The sequence below is a fragment of the Pleuronectes platessa genome, chromosome 14 (genome assembly GCF_947347685.1).
Source record: "Pleuronectes platessa chromosome 14, fPlePla1.1, whole genome shotgun sequence".
Classification (NCBI taxonomy): domain Eukaryota; kingdom Metazoa; phylum Chordata; class Actinopteri; order Pleuronectiformes; family Pleuronectidae; genus Pleuronectes; species Pleuronectes platessa.
In genome coordinates, this window is record NC_070639.1 from 21,052,992 (window position 1) to 21,074,728 (window position 21,737).

Genomic DNA, 21,737 nt, shown 5'->3' on the forward strand with positions numbered 1-21,737 from the left:
TCCTGTTATTCTACTCTGATAGGCGGGTCTGCTTAAACTGTGGCCACCATGGTGACAGTAAGAAGAGTGGCTTATTAAATTTGGGTGAGCGGACAGCAGGGATGGGCAAGACAGAAGAGGACACGGTGTCCTGGCCGTGTGTGGGCGTGCGTGTTTGTGGTCGCAGATCGATTTCAAGCCCAACAGAGACAGATCATACACGGCGTGTGCGTCTGGGGACAAGAGAAGGCCATGTGGTGTTAAAGCTTGCATGTGGATACGGAGAGTGTGCAGGAGGTTTTCCATTCCCTGAGCTTTTCACCAAACACACCACTGTGCATTTAGCAGTATACGAGTTGAGAGTGCAAGTGTGTTTTGTATGTATAGATGTAAATGTAGAGTAGTTTAAAATACAATGTAAAGTGGACCGCTCAGTCAGTTCTAAGGGAAGGCAGATCCAATGTACAGTGTTATGTTTCAGTCAGTTACTATTAGTGCCATCTGTCACTACTGTCTGCATTACAACCAAATCACGTCCAGTCTCCAATTTCCACAATTCACTCTACATCTAACATATACATATATTAACCCTAACCCTCTATTTCTCCTCTTAACTTTCCTGAATCTTCCTCTACTCCAGTCCCACTCTCCATGACCCTCTCCCCTCATCCTCACCTGTCTGAACATGAAGTCCTGCTCAGCCTGTCTCTCCCTCTGCTCAATCTCCTCCTGCTCCTGGAGGTCCCGGGGCTCCTGCTTGATGACCATACCCCGGAGCGGCCCCGTCTCCTGCATGGACAAGGAGGACATGGAGGACAGCCCCTGGTGCTCCCGGAGTTCCTCCTCCGTCTCCTCCGGGTGACTCTGATGCTGCCTGGCCGACCCTGAGGCGATGGAGCATGCGGAGGAGACCTGATCGCCGGGCTTCGAAATTATCTAGAGGACGAAAGGAGCAACGAGACCTTTAGGTGGAAGGTTTTACTTAACATTCCTATGATTATAGATCTAATTACTGTTTGGTCTTATGTTCTGAACACAAACTGTCATGCCAATATATCAATCTTTGGAATAAAAGGAATTAACTGATATGAGATATAGAGGTGAGGGCAAATACTAAAACTTTTGTCTCGTTAGGAGCACGATTCACAAAGCCATTTATTAAAAGAAGATTAAACAGAATCTAGTCAGGACAGAGAGAGAAAGACATTTTGCTTTATTGACACAAGACAAGTTAGGGAAGGAAAATCTCTCCGTCTCCATTGAAAGAACATCAGGGTCAACAATGTGCAACACTAGAAAGCCTGCACCACTTCAACATGTATTGGTACACTGAACATGTTTTTCCGTTCCAAAAATAGCTAACTGATCAGTTCCAGTTCAAAAACAATGAAAAGAACTCAAAGTTCAATCAAACAAAGGCTGACATTAGGCAGGCACATGCGCTATCTGCACAGAGATAAACCAGATCTGTACTCTGGACTCTTTGTCTGGTTATTTGTTTGTTTTAAATCACTATGACTACTTGTAATTAATACAGGTACGTGCACTGTGCCTGAGCCTGTGGTGGAGAAGAAAAAAAAATCTGCTAAAAGACATGAGGGGGGAAAAGAGAGGAAGAAATGTAGAGGCCTGATTTTCTTTTAGGGAGATTTACTGTGTCCCTGTCTCTGTCGTCAAAGACCTCAACCTTGATGTGCAGGTCATGATTGGAGTGGGCCACGGTACATGGCACGCACGCACGCACACACACACACACACACACACACACACACACACACACACACACACACACACACACACACACACACACACACACACACACACACACACACACACACACACACACACACACACACACACACACACACACACACACAGAGGGAAAAGACACACACTGTCAGACACACACACACACACGTACGCACACACTTGATTGGCATATTGCCCAGGGAACAGTCCATTGACGTCAGAGAGCATGCTCTAGCCTCATCCCAGTCCCTCTTCTCCAAACAAACTCAAAACACTCCCCCACTGCTGCCGTGCTGACTCTCTCTCTCTCTTGTTGTGCTCTTTTTCACTCAACCCCACGCCGCCCCTCCCGTCTCCTCCCTCCCCCTCCTCCTCTTCTTCAACAGAGGAAATAGTTGCTGGGATATGAACCTTGCTGGGGGACAGCCACTAATAACGCCTGTTGAAAGATAGAGAGAGTGGGAGGTGGAGAAGGGAAGGTGCTTGTGTACACAAACGCTTGACACTAGTTGACTCCACATATCTAACTCTCTCTTTCACACACACACACACACACACACACACACTTTGACAACAATATCAGTTAAGTAAGTATACCACAGTGTTGCCTTAGCTGTCTGAGATAATTAGCGGTGGAGGCAGCAGGCTCAGGCTGGAACCCATTCAAGATTCTTTCATTCCTTTCTTTGCTGCCAACATGTCTAACTGTTTAAAGCCAAATTTGAAGTCCGCAGGAAGTGCCCACTTTCCTTGCTGACTTGACAAAAAAAAAGAAAAGTGAACAGGGAAAGGAAGGAAGGCCACGGATGACTCATATTTTACAAAGCGGTGGGTTTCCAGCGGTTGACAGGATAAATAAATGGAAATAAACACACCACCGGAGTATTTGTGAGAAAAGTTTGTAACATCGCCCATACTAGTACATATGGAAACAATCTAATTCAGTGGCAGCCATGGTGGAGCTTGTCACTGGGATGAGAAGTGGTACTTTCGATCCTTCTGCAGGGACCGCCGCAGTCTGGATTATTCTACTCACTCGTATTAAACAGAAAGTGAATTGCTAGTTTTAAGAGGCTGTCTTTATTATGCAGCAATAAACAGTGTTTCCTTGGGCTACTTTTTACATTTCCCCTTGTGCCATGTTCTCTTAAAAGGCAGTTAAAAGACAAAACAAAAGCAACGACTAGCTGGGGACGTGTAATCTATTCAAATTAAATCCTGTTTAAAAAGGACGAGTGTGGATTCAACTGCATACATTAATATGAGAAAACAACATCCAATGTCGCCTTACGGCAAGAGGGTTATTGGTTAGAATCGCAGTCTGGCCAGGGGTCTTTCTTGTGTGGAGTTTGCATATTCTCCCTGCATTGGTTCTCTCTGGGGAATTCAGCTTCCTCCAGACCAAAGACAGATTGGGCTAAACTAATTGGAGACTCTAAATTGGCCCTAGGTGTAAATAGGAAAGTGAAAGGTGTACCCGCCAGCTCCAGGTCCCCCTGCATCCCTCAGTGGATAAGGGGTACAGATGATGGATGGATGGATAAAATGGTTACTTTACTATTAGTGCGTGGTTACAGAGATCACCAGCTCAAGATAATTCTCGCTTGATCACACATTGTTTGCTTTTAACAGCTATTTAAATCAGCATTAATCTCAAAGTCTGAATGAGAATCTGAAGGCATTTTGCATGTTTTTCCTAATGCTCCCTCCTCGTTCCAGGTCACATCATGAGTGTGGAATCATAAAAATAAAGCGCAGATCGTTAAGCTATCTGAGCTTTAAATGCGATGAAGAACGTTGTATGGCTCCAGTTCACTGAATAAACACGATCCTCTCTGTGCTTTTTCCACAGCATCAACTTTAACATGGAGAAGTTAATTGAAAAACGTACAACTTGTTTCAAGCACCGCTGTTAACACTTAAACGGTGTCTGAATACAGTGAAAATGTAGAGAAGGGATTAGGCGGGTGGTAAAAACATAAAGTATTCACACATTTGAGTAACGTGTGAGGAAAATGACTGAAGAGAAACTTGGAGCAAGTGTTGCTTTAAAACAGATTTAAGGATCTTGCAGTGGAAGTGGTTCTGCTGATGACAGGGGGATTACACATGTGGTTTGCTTTTCTACACTGTAAACCTGTGATTTGAATGAATCATATTATGGCAATAATTCTTTTAAAACACATATTTTGTCTATGTGACGCTGGAACTGTGTTCATACAAAGCTTGTTATTTAAAAAAAATAAAACAGGGAAAAGAAATTCAACTTAACACAAAATATGGGCACAATAAACTGCTAGCAGGAAGGAAACATGGCTTCTTACTTTATACGTCAACATGACTGGTTAGGAGATATCTGCACTGGCTGGTTAACACACAACTGGAATGACTGTCTTACATTAAAATGAAAAGTGCCTGTGTCTGTTCTAAACATGACTTTTTACTTGTCCTGTGTTAATGGTACGGATCTACTTCAGACTTATTCATTGTCATTCTTCAGTTTTACAATATACCGTCACTTTTTATTGTTAGTGTGGAGGACGTTGTGTGTGAAGCTTTATACAAACAGTCTCTGGTGCAGAGTGAAGTTAGGAAACTGTGTTCATCCTACCTGGTTTATCTGCAATGATGATTTTAGTAAATCGAAATTGGACTTTAACTATGAAGACCACTTGCTAAAGAGGAAGTAAATCTATGAAGAGAACTGCACCCATGAATGTCAATAGCTCAGTCTCCAGTACAATTAACATGCAAAGTCGATAAGATGAACGTTCCGTGAAATATTAATTCCACATACAGACAGACAGACAGACTTTTGGAGAGTTAGTAGGTAAATTAATTAAATAAACCTATAAGCAACAAAAATATAAGAAAATATATATGATGATTCTAAATGTATTATTATAATTCAGTGTTTCGGTTTTTTTGGGTACGCCATCCAAACTCAACTCTCATATTCGCATTTTGAGTTGCCTGGATAAGAGCATTAACACAACTTACAACATGAAAATAACCTGGTTTTACTCCTGAGCTACAGACTCACAACAGCCTGCAGTCTCGAAGCAGAGGGAGTTACTGACAGCCAAACAACACAAACATAATGGAGCTGAATCCTACAGGAAGTTCTGTACACAAAAATTCACACAAACACCCAAACGCACACACACACACAGTGTGACGCACGCACAAACACAAAGAGCCATCTCCCTCTTGACAATGACACTTACAGTGCTGCAACTCCCCTCATCACGTTGCACACACACACACACACACACACACACACTGTCGCATATATAAGCACACACTTACACACACATCGACAAGGATGCAGTAGGTCATTTCCTGTGTGACCAAATATGGAGGCGACTTCCTTAGAGCACAGTTGCCAGGGTGACAGGGAGAAGTAGGGATACATGAACAGAGACAAGAAAGACTCCTGAGGAGACTTGATCACTGCAGGCTGATTCATCCTGCTCCTGGACCCGAGGCAGGATTCACAGACATTAACCAAATCAATGTCGTGTAGATGGACAAATAGTGACACACAAACTCACACACGCACACACACACACACACACACACACTGATCTACCTTGTTGATGATGTGCTGCTGCTGCTGCTGTTGGAACAGTTGCTTGTGTTTCTCCAGGAACTGCTGGTGCTGCTGTTGGACCACCAGCTGCTGCAGGGCCTGGGCCTGTCCACACTGCTGCTGGGGCAGTGGGGCTGACTGGGTTCTCCCCAGGGGACGGTGGCCCCGCGCAAGCTTGGAGACAGACGGAGACTGCAGCGAAAGACCACCAAGACCAACTGTGTTGAACACAGAGGGGCCTAAGTCAATTTATTATCATTCTTATTATTTTAATAAACACAGTCACATTTAAATATTTGTGGCTACAATAAAAAAAATTGTACTTGCTCTTTTAATTGTGTCCAATGCCTTATGGTTGTGAGGCCCCGTGGGCTTTTGTGTTTAATGAGTTTTCAGCGTGTCAGAATTTATGTGATTAAGCTGTTGAGTAAAATGTTTTGTTGCTAAAAGGATTACACAAATGAGTCCCAGGTCATAAAAAAAATCCATAATTTTGCTTTGAGTACAAGGCAAAGGTGACGTTACATTTAACAGTCCAGCCATTTATCTTAAAAATACTACTGCTAATTACTACTAAGTACTTATTCAATTAAAAACTTGCAGAACAAGAGTCTATAGTGTGAGATTTATAGTGAAATAAAAGAGAAAGCTAATCAAACTAAATTACACTTTATAACTAAACTTACTGTATGTCCTGTCATCCTATCAAGAGTTTTCTGCATGTATTACAATAGTCAAGTTACAGATATGTGAAGTCCCAGTAGCCAAGCAAGAATAAACAGTGCTGTATATCATTATGTTTCACAATCATTAATTGAGAAACCAGCTACTCAATGTTGAGCAGTAAGGAAAATGGATGTTGTAATGAACACTGACCCACTGAATTATGGCTCTGCTCCAGCATCACCATGTGTTGAAGGAGGGGGTTGTGACCAGCTGTGCCCCCTCCGACCCCCTCCCTGTCCAGCGCTGAAGATGCCAAGTAAGGGGGTAGGTGGGCAGTGGCCAGGAAAGGAGGGGTCAGAGGAATGCCCTGCTGTAACGCAGAGAGATGAGTCTCACCATCTTGGTGTCCTGATACCACCTACAGAGAAAGAGAGAGAGAGAGAGAGTAGAGAGAGAGACACGAGGAGTGAGAAGAGGATGACACAGGCAGACGCAGATGGACGGAGACAGAAGGGTCAAATGAGACAGAGAGTAAGTGAGATGGACAAAGAGAATCTGAGCGAGAGACAGAGGGACTCGAAAGAAGCCAAAATTCTCGGGCTGGAAAATGACACAGCTCTGGAGCCTCAGTTTTGGAATCTGCAACCTTCATGTACAGATTGAGAAAGACAAACGCTCTGTGGTGGTTGGTTTACCATTATTCTTTAACGTAAAGTAACCTGAAGTGAATGTTGTGAATGCATTTACATTCATCCACACTACATTTCCTGTGCATGTTTTGTTCTCTATACCCAGTGCTAGATAAAATTGTGTAATATTGTGTCAATGTACTCACAGTGTTAGTGAGGCATGTGGCTGGCAGTCCCAGGGTGATGTTGGGCAGAGACGGAGAGGTGTATAAAGACAGCTTTCTGAGAGACCCTTCCCTCGCAACCAATCTCTGAAGCAGGGAGGCCTGGACACACACAACCACAGAGCATTGCAGTAAATCCAATTTTATACACACACAAACTAACTTCAATAAACACAAATAAACCTAATTATAAGTGAAAGGCTAAACCCAAGTCTTAATCCTCAAACAGCCAGAATAAGATAAAGAAAAATGTCTTCACGTTGTAAAGTCTGTACACACACCCACCCACACACACACCCACACCCACACACACACACACACACACACACCCACACACACCCACACACACCCCCACACACACACACACACACACACCCCCACACCCACACACCCACACCCTCCATTAAAACATAAACACTGCTAATATCCTTGAGGAATCATCTGGTGACCACACCAATGCCTAATACACACACACACCAACAGACACACGCACACACAAGTATTTGAATCCGCCGTCATACACATGCACACACACAAACTGATGTGGCTTACCTCTCCTGGGCAGCTGGAGATGATGACCCCATTCTCACTGGGGATGTTACTGGAGCTGTTGTTTGGGGAACTGGGACCAGAGCCTGGTGCACTGTTGCATGCAGAGTCTAAAATACAAAGAATACAGATATCACATTAAAACATTTTTTTGTTATGATAGAATAATTGAAACAAGATATAATGGAGAAACAAAACTACGCACCGGCCACATCTAGGGAACGCTTCTTGGCAGTAGTGATCAGACCATCTTTCCTGCGGAGTAGAGGGCTGCTGCGGCGCTCGGTCACCTTCTGCTTTAGCCTGGAACGAAGCTTCAGGTTGGGCTCAGAAGCTGATGAGATACAGAGCAGAACACGGAGGATTTAATCAAAAGGTAGAATTAAATATAACTGTTTGGTTACTAGAGAGTGTTGTCTTATTTGATGAAACACGACCAATGACTTGGAAAAAAAGAAAGTTGTCCAGCATATATTTTTGTCCCATCCCACATGCAGCAACAGGAGATTACTAGGTGAACAAAGTCAAGTAGTTGATATCAAACTGGATGTTGAACTTAGCCTCATAAATGTGTTGAAAATGACAGGTTTTCTAGAAACAGCCGCTCTGGCACTCAGCTCTGTGATAGATTGCTGGGCCACATGAGTGGGAGCTTGTTCGCAGGCGTGTAGTCGGGCTAATGAGCTCGTCCCTATAGGCCACACTATATGTGTTGGCTGACAGATTCCGGAGCTGAGGTTAGCAATCATCAGGTGACAGCGAGGAAGCGCTGCAACACGAAGGGAGACGGCCAACTGGCAGCTTTCTTGACCCCACGCTTAATGATGCTGCCTCTGTGCTTTTGCTAATGAACACTGCTTGTTTCCAGACACTTTTAATTTGCGTGCGTCTTCGTGTGTGGGTATGTGTGTGTCTGTGTGTGCCGCGCTCTACATCTCTTGGGGCTCTGCTTGCACACAGATGCTCCTGAGCTGTATCGGTGAGTGGCTTGTTAGTTTCAGGCCAGGCTTGGTTCAATGTCGCTCGCTTCCTGCCAGATTACACCAAACACACAGGCAGTTTTATTCCACTTCCTCCTCCACTGGCTTTCCTCTATTAGCTGAAGCTGGACAGTTGACCAACGGCTGACCCTGCGCTCCTCCAACGGCCCTGTGTCAAAGACGTTCATTAGCTTAAGAGAAGGAGCCGGGACTTTCTACTATAGTCAAGTGTACTAAATTCCTTGATAGAGGACTTATACAGGGTCATTATCAACCCTCGGGCGCTTGCTTCCAGCAGCTATGAACGCTAATCGAGGGAGGATGAAGCTTCACTAAGTTTTAATGTACTCCACAGAGGTGCAAGCACTACACCTCCCGGTCAGTGAGGTTGAGATGACCTATGGCAGATCTATAACGTCTAAGTACCTTTTCAAATGGACTTTCACTTGTAAGGGAAACAATGCTCCAAGTTATGAAACTCAATTATTTAAAAAAGTGCTTCTTCAAAATGGAGATCACTCTTTCATTGTCTTCATTAAGAGGGAACGGGCGGGTCGGGATCTAATGCTATGCTTTAGCTGAACTGCAGGAGAAGAAAGGTTATGAGGGAAGAAGCTTGGTGCATCCACGCTCAATTTGAGTCTATTGCAAAAGGAACCGAAGTAGTTTGAGCTTTTTAACCTATATTTTAATATCGGCTACACTTACGATAATTATTGAAATATAATGTAAAACAATAACAGAAAATTACTTACTGGCAGTAAGCTTTATAGAATCACCTCCTCTCTGGCAATTTGTCTACAAAGTAAAAGCACGCCTGTCTGTTTTATTGCTGTGATGCTTTATATTGAGTTGAATTACAGAGCGTTTATTTCAAAACGTTATGAACTTGGGTCTGAAGGTTGTGTCCCTTGCCTAACAGACCTCAGCAGTAACAGACATGTAATGTATAAAAAAAATAACAGCAGTTCAGTTCATCATTCCAACTTATATATAAGACACACATCACGTGAGCAGTAATAAAGCAAATGCGTTTTAATTTTGTGAAAAAAATCGGCTATAAAATCGATGCAAAACAACAGAATCTGGATAATCATTGACGCACAGACTTCATTGCAGATAAACCAGGTAGGATGAACACACTATAGTTGTCTGTGAGCCATGTTGATACCGAACGTGCGTTAACCATCCCCCTAGATTTAAACACTATTACACTCATAGGATTTATTGACTGTGGCTGCAAAGGTGATCGAGACTGTAGGACTATCTGGTGGGAGCCATGGAACAAATGAACCAGACACGGGGGGAGGGGGGGTTATTTCTCGAGTAATTAAGAAATGGATAAATAAAAAAAGAGCAGTGGACGGAGTAAGAGATAAGCTGGATAGAAGGTGAAACGGAAGGGTAGAAGGAGGTTTGGACGACAGCAAAGGAGAAAGAGAAGGAAGGTGAAGTGGGGCTTTAGTCGCAATGGGGGTGTTCACCTCAGGACACTGTGACTTTGAAGGGTGTTAATGCCGACTGGGCAAAAGCGCACCAGTGTGCACACGTGCGAACACACTCGCTGCAGAGGGCCCAGACTGGTTTAACTGCTGACTCTGGCATTTTACGGTAGCCACCCCTCCCTCCCTCCCTCCATCCATCCATCCCCTCCCATCTCTCTTTCCATCTAATTCCCCCACTTCTCTCTTCCCTCTTCTTTGTGCCATTTAGCAAAGGTGGATTTGCCACCTTGTCCTACTTTATGATGGCGAGGACAATAAACAGCATTTCTCATCAGACATCCTTGCACATTCTGATTATTGTGGCTCCGGTCTCGTCAGTATATCTTCTTCTGTGTTCCTGCTGAGGTCCTGACATTACAAAAAATTCCACGCAAGCCATGAGAGGTCAAAGTGTCTATTGGGAGGAGGAAGGATATGGCACAATAGTCCCGGTCGCGGTGCATATTTACTTTATATGTGTCACATCCTCAACGTCATGTACTGATTCTCTCTCAAACACAACTGTTCAAGACAACTGTACAAAAATCCTAAACCTTCCCATCCGATGGCACATCAAGCAGATTAAACAGGGTGCTTAGGATTTCAATAGGGACTGGAGGAGGATTGCTTTTCTGATACATAACATATTGATCGGTTGCTCGTCTGTTTTGACAGATTGGAGTCCCGAGCTGCTGGAGTCATGCTGGGGGAAGCCGTACTGCTCCTCTACAGAAAGGGATCGATGAAGTAGTTTTCTGAAAACTCATCAGTGGTGCTTCCCAGAATCAACATATATGTGGTTGATACATTAGACAGATAGGTTGGATGGACACAAACAGACAAGCAGACATTTAGAGACAAAGATTTGTCTCATTTCACATATTTTCTAGAACGAAAAAGGCAAATCAAACAGATTGAATTGATTGAAAAATCTGTTTTTGAGTATATGATTGAGTATATGACAAGTTATCTCCATTAAAGTCAGAGGAGATGAGCCGGTAGTTTAAAAAGTATGATGGAAGAGAGACAGCTCTGGTAATAACCACGTTAAATTGTTCTGCAGCACTACCTCACGCATTGCTCTCTGTGCTGAATATGAGCATTGATTGGTAGAAAATGAAACAAACTAAATAAAAATGATGGCTGTAGAGAGGCTGCATGGTTTAAATATTCAGCGCAAAGTGTGGTATGGGACTGGGACTGTCTGACAGAGTGAGGGAGAAGAGAAGGGGTCATCGTGACAAATCTGCGTCTGTCATGATGGCCCGACAGACTTCCTGCCGCAGCATTCAGAGTGGCCCTCTGTGTTTCATTATCACAAAGCCTCTAAGTCTTGGACAACGACCCCTGTTGTAATATACTCTACGCCTGGTATTGCAAGAGAGAAAAGGAATTCTTTATGTACATTTATAATTTACACGCATACATTTCCCACATGGGTCACCAGAGGCGAAAAAACGTCATGCGTGACAGTTCCAGGCGTCAGAGCAGCACACAACTGTGGTGACCACTGTCACTCACTTCCTCTTGAAGACAGTTCATCTTTGTGTCTGCCCGTCTAATCTCGTCTGCTTACTAGTGACACAACAGTTCCTCCACAGCCGCACCATTAGTGTGCACATGTGTAGTCAGTATTCCCAATATGCATCGCCTCACAACTGACACAAAGACCAATGCCTTCAAATCTCAAACGCCACTTTTCCTAAAATATGTTATTCACATGTATGAAGTAAACAGTTTGTTTTGCCTTGTGTCAGTGTGAACTGGGAGTTATGCATATTTCTTTGCAGCACTGGGGACAGTGTCCCTTAAGGTTGAAACTTGCACTCAGCGGATGTGTGCCAGCTCTGACTCCAGCTCACGGCAGGTGGCCGGGGCTGCAGAGTACACAGAGTTTGGCCTCCAGCTGTGAAAGCAGCCAGTGATACTGCCAAGGCAGCTGCTGACGCAAAGTGAATGATCACAGCTTGGCCGTGTGTAACACAGACAGGAGGCCTGGAGAATCTACAGTGTGATAGCAGGAGGCAGGAACAGTGGTTTGCTTCAGGGACACTTCTCGGAGGAGTTAAATTCTGTTTTGTTGAACAGTGGGATTTATAACCTCTCTGAGGGAGTGTGACTAAAATGTGTTTGTCAATATCAGTGTGAAATCAGTCTACAACAGGAGAATAGATTAAAAAATCACAAATTTTTTACTTTAAAGATCCGACACCTGTGTATGTATGTGTGCGATGTCTCTGTCTTTTTCACACAGAAAATTCCAGACTATGGTCTGAACCAGGGTTAATGTCTTTGGTTACATTGGTCTCAATACAGACTATTCTATGACATATGTACTACCAACATGGGCTGCAACTACCTATACTTGACATTAATTGGTTTGTAGACGTGCATGCATCTGACAGTAGCGTGTTCTCAATTTGGTTATTGTATTCACAACATTTTTGAATAAATTGCAAAGAAAAAAAGTAGTTTTTAAGTTTGAATTGAGAAAATTAATAATCTAGCTTTTAGAAATATCTACATCATCATCATGCATACATGTCATCAGAGACAAAGAGTACAATAAATCCTGTGAGCAGCTTCTGCTTTTTTTCTGGTTCTATTGTTTAATGTTGTCTCAACTTCCTTAATTTGGCCCAAAAGTCTGAACTACCCCAAATAAATGTTTTCACACACACTTGGGAATAAACTGAAAAGTCAGAGAGTCCAGGCCAAACAGGGTTTGTGTTAAAGCCCCTCAGTAACTATGGAAATGTTGTTATTCTGCTTTTATTGACTTTAGGGTTTCAATTGTTCTGCTTACAAATGTTTCCACTCTCTTTCAGTCCATCTTAATTGACATTAGAAAGTTTCAAAAGACCCCCCCCCCCCCTAACAGGAACCTTTTACATCGTTTTAAATATAGTATTTTAGAGGATCCTTTTAATCCTCCAGCAGCTGACTCCAGGTTTCTGGGCCTGACTTTGAAACCTAATAAGCCATTTCAATTGCTTATGCAGGGAAAAGGAAGATTAGGTGGCCCCTCTAGACTGACAATGGGAGGGTGGCTGCAACAGGTGGAGGAATACGGATGTCAGAAAATCAGAAAATCTCATAACCAAACCATGGCCCCAGTCTGTACCTGTTTTACGGAGAGGGAAGTCATCTTTTGAGTCATAATTGCCCAGCAATGGGTGGTTGTAAGCTGACAATGCTGTTTGGGGCGGAGAGCTCTGGTCCAAAGAGCTGTGCTGGGTTTTTCTACAAAAAAGATAAGAAAGAAAACATCAAACATTATGATTGTGCATTTGCAATATGATGTTAAGAAGTCTTTACAGGGAGAATCTTGGCTCTTTGCAGGGGTGTCAGCTGCACAGTAAAAACATCCAGGGCTGAGCCCAGAGCCCGGGGGCACTGAGTTTATCTAATGTAGATTCAAATATTTTGCCCCTAGTTGCTTTTTATTGCATTAATAAACGTATTGATTAAATAAACAAGCATCTTAGTTCATCAAATGTATAATGTATAATGTATTTTGCTCCACCTACCAGGCGACAACCATGGCTCTAGTGCAGGTCACCTGACTTTCCATACACACAAACACATATATTTATTTTATTCGACACTTAAAAAGACAGCGCAGAGTGTTGACAACAATATGAGTGGAATAGAAAAAGGGACAAGAAATAGAGAGAAGGGAAAATATTCTGAGAGCTGAGCGCATCCTCGACTTGTTTTTATCACCAAACAGCAGCAAAGAGACTAAGGTTTCAGTTTCTGTCTGAAGGTGAGTGAGAAACGCAGAGAGACAAGGATGGAGAAGGTGAGAGATGAGAGAAGAGGCGAGGCTAAAAGAGCCGATAAACGTACGGAGGAAGAGAGGAGAACACAAACAGGTAAGAGACCAAAGAAAAGGGTAAATGGTGATGACAGCGATCACCATTTTCCCTGCTGATGGCGCACACGCTTTGGATTCCATCAGCTCCCGCCTTGGCAGAAAAATGAATGCTTAAAGCCTCTTCAAATATTTAAAGCGATGTCATTGTCTTCTCTCTGTGCCCACTTCAAACAGACGCACACTCAAACGCACCTCAAAGAGAGCCAGCTGTCAATCACAGACAACAAACACACTGAGAGAGAAGAGGCTCGTTCCTTCAACATTTCCCTGTAGTTTAGATCTGAGGAGGACGCCACCAGAGGCAAATGTTGACATTGGGAACTTCTTACACCGCACGCACGAAAAACCTATCCAAGGCAGACATCCACACCACAGGGGTGCACGCCGCCACCGGGTTTGCCACACGCCGTGAGGGACCTTTATGCGTCACTCGTCATTGTGACTTTTATGTTCTGTGTTTTCTCCAGCGGTAGGATTTCTGAGCTCCGATATGAAAAGACAACCACTAACAGGCTCATGAAACCACAAAAAAACAATAGCTCATAAAAATGGGGGCTTCATCAGTGTGGAATGCTTTTTTTTAACCCTTTCTTCTTTTATACCCTCCAAAAAAAAAATGCATAAGTAAACAGTTAACATTTAAGATCAAAGAGTAAGAGCATTAGCAGTTGTTCATTTCCGCTGAAGAGGAGGTTATGTTTTCACCACCCATTTCCCAGGGAATATTCACTGAACCTTATAAAAAAAAAAAAGCATATTTGGTGAGGTTTGACTGAGTGCCACTCCAGTTCTTTAAGAGTTAACAGTAACTTTATAACGCCAGGCTCACAAAGAAATAGAAAAAAGGGAATTTTGAGATTGCAATGATGATTCTTGCCCTAAAAGGATGCACATTTACAAGTTCAGGCAGCAACATGATGAGAAACACTCGAGAAACAAAGAAAATGCAACTCACACATGATTTTTAACTGGCATTCAATGAGTTAAACAAGTGAGATCCTGAGCAGGTCTGTCGCGGTCTGCTGTGACACTCACCCATACCAGTAGCGTGGGTCACTGGGCAGACAGTGGTTTAGATTTCGCTGAGCAAGGGCTTTCTTCTTGTTCAGGACAAACTCCTGAAGTCGCATCTTTACCTCTGTACTGGCGATGGCACCTAAACAGACACAGAGATACAGGAAGAAAGGAATGTAAACTAAGCACAAATATAAACTATGCACTGACACACACACACACAAACAGACACACACAGCCCTGTTGCCCTTCACAAAATTGCAACAATTTCTGTATTGCATCGCTGTAAAAGTCAGCGCTGTACTACCTCTGTTCAATCAGTGACACTAATGTGGAGATTATGACAACATCGCTCCCTGCTATGACACATAATGTGTTTGGAACTGCATGCACAATTGTATAATCCTGCTCAGAGATTCGCTGAGATTCCAAAAAGACGACAGCACGGTGCTGTGTAAAGCGCCTGGAAGACACACATCATGAGTTTCACTCCGCTCCCGGTCTCTCCTCAATTACCACCCTCATTTCACAGCTACACACAAATTGTCTGGGGAGGCAGATGAGTGAGAGGGAAAGAGAGAGGCCATTAAAAAAATATATCACAAACAGAGTGAGTGAGGCGGGCGATAAAAAGGGAGGGAGGTATCTCTCTATGAATGTGACAGAGGGAGTGATATCAGGTGATGTGGCTAGCTTGAGGGAGAAAGCAGTAAAAAAAACGAGTATGTGGAAATGACAACGACTAATATGTGATCTCTAAATCATGGTGCAGCTGGAAGTGCTGACATCCCAATATGTCTGCTTTGCCACTGAAGCAAATTGGCTTTTATGAGACTGCCTTCCATGTAATTTACAGCAGCACTTAACAAAGCCTCCTCTGTTTACAACCCGATGCTCTCCTTCCATGGACGTCAAACTGTAGGCTCAATTGGCCCGGCGGAGGATTTGTTGAGAAAAAGGTCAAGGAGAAAATAGTGGCTCCAAATGGGGTCCATCACTAAGTATAAAATCAGAGGTATTCATATTGAAACATTTTGTCAATATCCACATCATAGGCTGCCCAGGAAATGCCCACATGAGACCATTTAACAGCCACATACCAATAATCTGAATAAAACAGCATCTGTGTTTTGATGAGCTTATTTAACAAGTTATGAGTATGAATAATGAGCATGCAGGTGTTTGCAGCAATAACCAAAATATAATTTGTCTATTTCATGCAAATGTGCAAAAACACACTCTTTCCTACATTACAGGAGCCATTCAAGTGCTGGATGAAGTGGATGCAAATATTGTGCTAACATGCAGTATTCAGTAAGTCAGGGCAGGTTCAGTTGTGTGGCGCCTTTCAACGACGAGGCAATTCAAAGCAAGGTGAGTCTTTCTTGTCACCTTCTATTTATGTTGTGTAAAACAATTACACGAACAAGAGAAACTACTGGCTTAGCACAGCTAAACTTGAAAAAAGCTTTCCTCCTACCTAAGAAATATGCCTTCATAAGTATAAAATCTGGAGTTTTATTTGTCACAACAAAATAAGACACTTCGCAGCTGGGTGAGACTGACTCTAGACAGAATAGATAATATCAGCTTTTTCAAATCATAAGAATAAATGTTCAATCTAAATATGTTAAATATTTACATACTAAGTGAATTGCTGACAACTTGGTTTGTCAGCACTAACTTTAGTGAGAACATTGTAATACGATGGCAAAAGCAACACAAATTTTATAATTGATTCTTTAAAGGTCAAGTCAGGGAATTGTCTGGTTTCATTGAATTGCTGTACACAAAATCTAATTGCAACAAATGAAAGCCTCTTGAAAGTCTTGGCCATCTCGTTCTGATTTTCTCTTTGCTAAACGTGCAAGGTCAGGCTGTTCGGACTAGTGATGTAAGGCGAGGTGCTGTGACAGAGGGACTCGAAGGGTCAAGCGTCTCCGGGCACCTGCTGTGGCAAAATTGCTCAGTGCTTCGGCACAGTTACAGCAGATGTTGGCAGTGTTCAGGGGGCAGAGAGTGAATGTATGCTTGCTCGATCATGACAGCTATGTTAAGAGCTTAGTCATAGCTACTCACTGAACCATGGGAATGCAAACTCACCAACACACATAATAGATTTTTCAATCTCATATAATTTCCTCTGGGTACACTGGACTGATGCTCTTTTGCCCACTCATCATAATATGTTGCTACTTACTCTCTTGTCCCCGATCCTTGTTTTTGAGCTGTTGGAGTTTGTGTTCGCGCTGCTGCTTCTCCATTTGCTGCTTGTGACGTTGATCCTCCATCTTCCTCTGATGCTCCAGCAGCTCCTGCTGGTGTTTGAGGGCCAGTAGATCCTGTTGGTGCTGATGGAGACAAGACAAGGATATTGAGGGTAATGGATTGTAAAACAGAACTGTATGAAAGCAGCTGTGTGAAATGTATGCCTGGTGCTCCATAGAGAATACATACTGTTTGGCCCATGTGTGTAAAACTGAATACAATTAATTCAAAGATATAGGGTTGAATCACTCAGCCATGTATGAAATAACATAGGGATATTTTTTTAACATTGCTGTGCATTAGAAGGGTAGTGATACAGAAATGATTTTTGCTTCAAAAGTTTATTAAAAGAACATTATTTATTAATTTACTGCAAAGATATATAAATATAAAAGTCGGATCCCTTTTGACCCATCTTGTGTATCAAAGGGTTAAGAGACATTTCATTTGACAAGGTGCAGTCCATGGCTTCTTGAAACCAATAATTAGAAGGTGAGCCGTTTGTAAGCACATGACATCACCAGCCTGGAGTCCATAATGAGAGCCATGTTGACCTGTGGACTGATCTGATTGAAAGACACACATCTGAGCTATTTTCAGCCAAGAATGATTGGCTGACTTTGTGGTCCCAGCAACACCAGGGAGGCTTTTTAGCAGAGTGAGTCGCATACATGATTCACACACACAAGGTTTACTGGGACCAGTGGTCTTGTCCAGGAGATGACTAAGCAGCAAAGTGCTGCCACCAGATCAAATTACAACATAACACTCACTAAGTGTACAAATACACATGCTTTCTACTGTCCATGAGAAGGGTGCAGTTCTGCAGAGTTGAGGAGAGTAGAGTAGAGGAGCTAGATCTCCCACCACCTCACCTTGATGTGGTCCTGCAGCTGGACTTCATGTTGTCGCGACAGCTGTTCATGCTGCCTCTGGAACTCGGCGATCAGTAGCTGTCTCTGCAGTTGCTGCTTGTGTTTGAGCACCACAAGCTCCTGTTGCAGCTGCTGCTCCGGGTGGCCTATTTGAGATTGGAAAGAGTCTGTCATTATGAGCAGATGAGGCAAGGGATGCGTTTGTAGTAAAACTTCAGGGTAAACAACTTTCAGTCTCCCGACACTATCAAGAAACAGCTCATCCTGACTCACTGACGACTTGCCCACGGCCTGGCTCGGCTGATATGGGACAGGCTGTGGAGACAGGTGGTAGGGGGTGGGTTTGGGGAACCAGGCCGAAGGGAGGCTGCTGGTGGTGGTGGTGATGGTGGTCCACTACGCGCAGGTCCATGGGAAGGAGAGCTGTGGTGGCAGGGGGCACCTGCGTGGGCAGCGCTGCAGTGCTCACATCCACTGAAAGAGGAGAGGGCCACAAAAGAAAAGGGCAAGATACTTTCAGTTCAAAGAAGTTGACGTCAGCTAAAAATGTAAGGTTTATTGCAGAAATACAAACATATTCCATCAACAATGACTTTCACCAGACGACAGATTCAATCACACTCTTCAAACACCCATTTGAGAACTGGAAACACATAAAAAGAAAGACTCCCATCAAGACATCTAGTGTGCCTCTGTAGAAATAACCATCTTAGCTCCAATATGTGGAGCATGTGCACTGACATTACACTTCACAGTGGTTGCGGTTGCTTGTAATGAACACATAAGTCTGTTTTATAGTTGTATACATTGGATAAGAGGATTAGCTAAACACCAAAAACAGAAAATGTGTCTGGGATTTAAAGAGGCAACAGTCTGCTGCTGTGCTGAGAGCACAGTGTCTAGGATGCAGCTTTGCTTCCATGGTGTTTACAAACATCTGTACAAACATGATTCTCAGGAAAACCAAGTACACACACTTTCACACAGACTTTCTGTACACAGACAAAAACCTGACTGGCGCATACACACAGACACACACACACACACACAGGTGGAATGATGAAACATGGCAGCAGAGGTCATAAACAATCCTCATGTAAGATGAGTTTTGCAGCAGGGATTTGCTGACACGCATACAGACTCACTGTGCCTGTGTGTGTGTTTCCAATTCCACTGTGTATCTGTGAGCAGTAACTCTACATTTTGCTTACTCTAACTGCATTGCAGACAGTGTACAAAGAATGCAAAGTGGTGTCTGATATAGGGCTTAAAGGTTCAGTGTGTAGGATTTTGTGACATCTAGTGGTGAAGTTGCATATTGCAGCTGAATACCCCTCAACCTTCCCCTGCCATGCATGAAGGAAAACCTAATAGTAGCCTTCAGAAGTCATAAAAACATAAATATAAAGTATTTAAATATAAAGGTCTCATTTTAGGGTAAAGAAAACAACAATTCGTACAATTTAGGTGATTTCACACCAGTGAAAACATCCCGTAGGATTATTCAATATTGAATTTCTGCCGATAGATCCCTTTCACCTAAATCTTCCAAACTGTGGATTTAACAGCGTGGTTCCAGAAGCAAAAATCCCATCGATTCACTGAATTGAGTTTTTGATTATCTACCGTAATATTGTTACCATCCAGGGTCTTATCGCAGGCTAAGAGATCGTGAAACGATGTTGGATTCTGTAGAAGTCCCCGGTCTGTATGTTGAAGTGTTTTTTAGAAAAACTTGTTATTTGCAATGTCAATGAGGAGTACTTCACTACCCACAACTTCAGGTGTAATTGCAACGTCTTTGATTAGTGGAGCCTGCTGTTACCATGGATTTGTTTACCACAACTGGTCAGCTACATTCAGATCATTCAGCGTTTACTGGAAAGCCGCCGTAATAAAGCGCGATGATGATGTCAAAGAGTTTAAGTATCAGCAGGGAAGAAACTGAAGTTAAGTTTTGGAGCCCGACACAAAGTCCCAGACACAAAATACAAACACTTTGTCTCACATTCCTTACGTTTCATTTAATCTGCAACATTTATTCCACTTCAATTGAGTAATCCAGTGAATAGCACAGGCTTGTAGTGCTGCTGAAATGCACGCACGCAATATCCCTGCATCCACATGGTTGACATGCAAAAACAAGTATTAGTGCAATAAGATTATTCTTCCCAAACAAGCAAACAACACGGCAGCTTACACACAAGCCGTTTTTTTACAATCCTACATCATAACACACTAGATATTCTAATTCTACACACTTTAAAGCCCTCGACATGTAACTGGAATATGGCGTGATGTGCTCAAACACGGTCAACACGCTACTTTATGTATTAAAACCACTTGCAGGATTAATTTTTTCTATCTAAAGCAGGCGATGCTATTTTTAGTTAAAGCCAGTATGCAGCATTGGTTACATCTATGACGACATGGGAAAGTTAATAATATATATATAAAAACAGGATCTCGTCCCTGATATCTTGCATGATTAAGCCTTTTCTGATCAATATCTGCCCTGTGGAACACCAGCATGCACCATGCCAAGCACTCTGCCACTCATCAATACTCCGAGGCGAGTGGGGAGCATCTCCGTAACATGGATGTCCTGAGCATCCCCGGTGACCAATGAGGTGGCGCTGGAGTTGCAGTTACTTGCTGAGATAGCCAATGACATCTTTGGCACCAGGCAGGTTTCTCAGAGCAGGAGGAAACTTGACACCACCCAACGGGACAGTGGGGGAAAAAAATAAAGGGTGTGGCCAGCCCAGGCCAGACATGCTGGTGCTTCACTGGTGCATGTGTGTGTTTAATTGTTTCACTATACTCGTAAGGACTTGATTGAGTGCTGGTGGACATCAGGAGTAACCAATTTTATCATGGAGGTTATGTTTTCATTTTGGTTTGTCTGACTGTTAGCAGGAATACGCAAAAACTACTGAACCAATTTTGGGGAACTTGGTAAAAAGGACGGGGTCTGAACAAAGGAGGAACCCATTCATTTTTGGAGCAGATTTCGAATTTTAGATTTTGCTAAATCAGTGCAGTGCCCATTCTAACCCTTCCTGTATGGAATGGGCTGTTTGATTGACCTATGGTGATGCTGGTTGCAGCTTCTTTCTGAAACTGTAAAAGTGACCTACAGTAGTTGAGCTGCTGCTGGACTCAGTCCACAGAACCCCCAACAGGAGAACACGTTGTTGTTGCCGATGTCGGGAACACATCGTTGTCATGATCGAAAATGTCACTTATGTTGATGAGTCCAAGCCGCCGCCGCTACAGACTACCTGTTTATTCAAAGTTTATTATTATCATGTATTCAAATCTGATACTGCACTCTCCTGCGCCCTGAACAATGCACACGTCAAGTGTGAATGGGATAAGATAAATGGTTCTTGATATGCGTTCCCCAGTCAGACAAAATTCTGGAAATTATTAGATAGACGATGCAGAGACATTTATGAAAATTCAGGCATGTGTAAAGTGCCACTATGTTTATGAACAGGTGCAATTTCAGATCCAGATGACTCCGAACTCAATACATGTACAACAATATGGTAATAGAAGGGCCAATCAGCCTTGGCGGAGTTAAGTTATCTCAGAGTGCCCTTCTGGTTTTCTGTTTTGTTTGAAGTAGGCTTTGTGTTAATAATGCAATAATGGGGGTTTCATCTTATTTTTTTTACAAATATACAATCAAGCATTTATTATGGCAGGAAGATGCAGCTTACGATGAGACATGAGGAAGGAAGCAAGCTATGCATGTACATGTTGAGTGATCCCTGGACCTCTGACCTGCCAACATGCATGTTTGACACTGCACTGCTAACAAGCCAATAGAAATGAGCCGC

General features: G+C 43.0%; 1 protein-coding gene across 3 annotated transcripts in view; it reads right to left on the reverse strand.

Annotated features, from left to right (window-relative positions):
* The window catches only part of hdac4 (histone deacetylase 4), a 115,355-nt gene that overhangs the window by 35,776 nt on the left and 57,842 nt on the right, over positions 1 to 21,737 (reverse strand). For all 3 annotated transcript variants that reach the window (XM_053439046.1, XM_053439045.1, XM_053439047.1), the window contains 11 exons: positions 18,163 to 18,363; positions 17,890 to 18,035; positions 16,947 to 17,097; positions 14,768 to 14,888; positions 12,977 to 13,095; positions 7,594 to 7,722; positions 7,392 to 7,498; positions 6,822 to 6,941; positions 6,197 to 6,404; positions 5,321 to 5,538; positions 655 to 915 (listed from right to left, as the gene is read on the reverse strand). In XM_053439046.1, the coding sequence (XP_053295021.1) occupies positions 655 to 915; positions 5,321 to 5,538; positions 6,197 to 6,404; positions 6,822 to 6,941; positions 7,392 to 7,498; positions 7,594 to 7,722; positions 12,977 to 13,095; positions 14,768 to 14,888; positions 16,947 to 17,097; positions 17,890 to 18,035; positions 18,163 to 18,363 (1,781 nt within the window). The remainder of the gene's footprint in view (positions 1 to 654; positions 916 to 5,320; positions 5,539 to 6,196; positions 6,405 to 6,821; positions 6,942 to 7,391; positions 7,499 to 7,593; positions 7,723 to 12,976; positions 13,096 to 14,767; positions 14,889 to 16,946; positions 17,098 to 17,889; positions 18,036 to 18,162; positions 18,364 to 21,737) is intronic.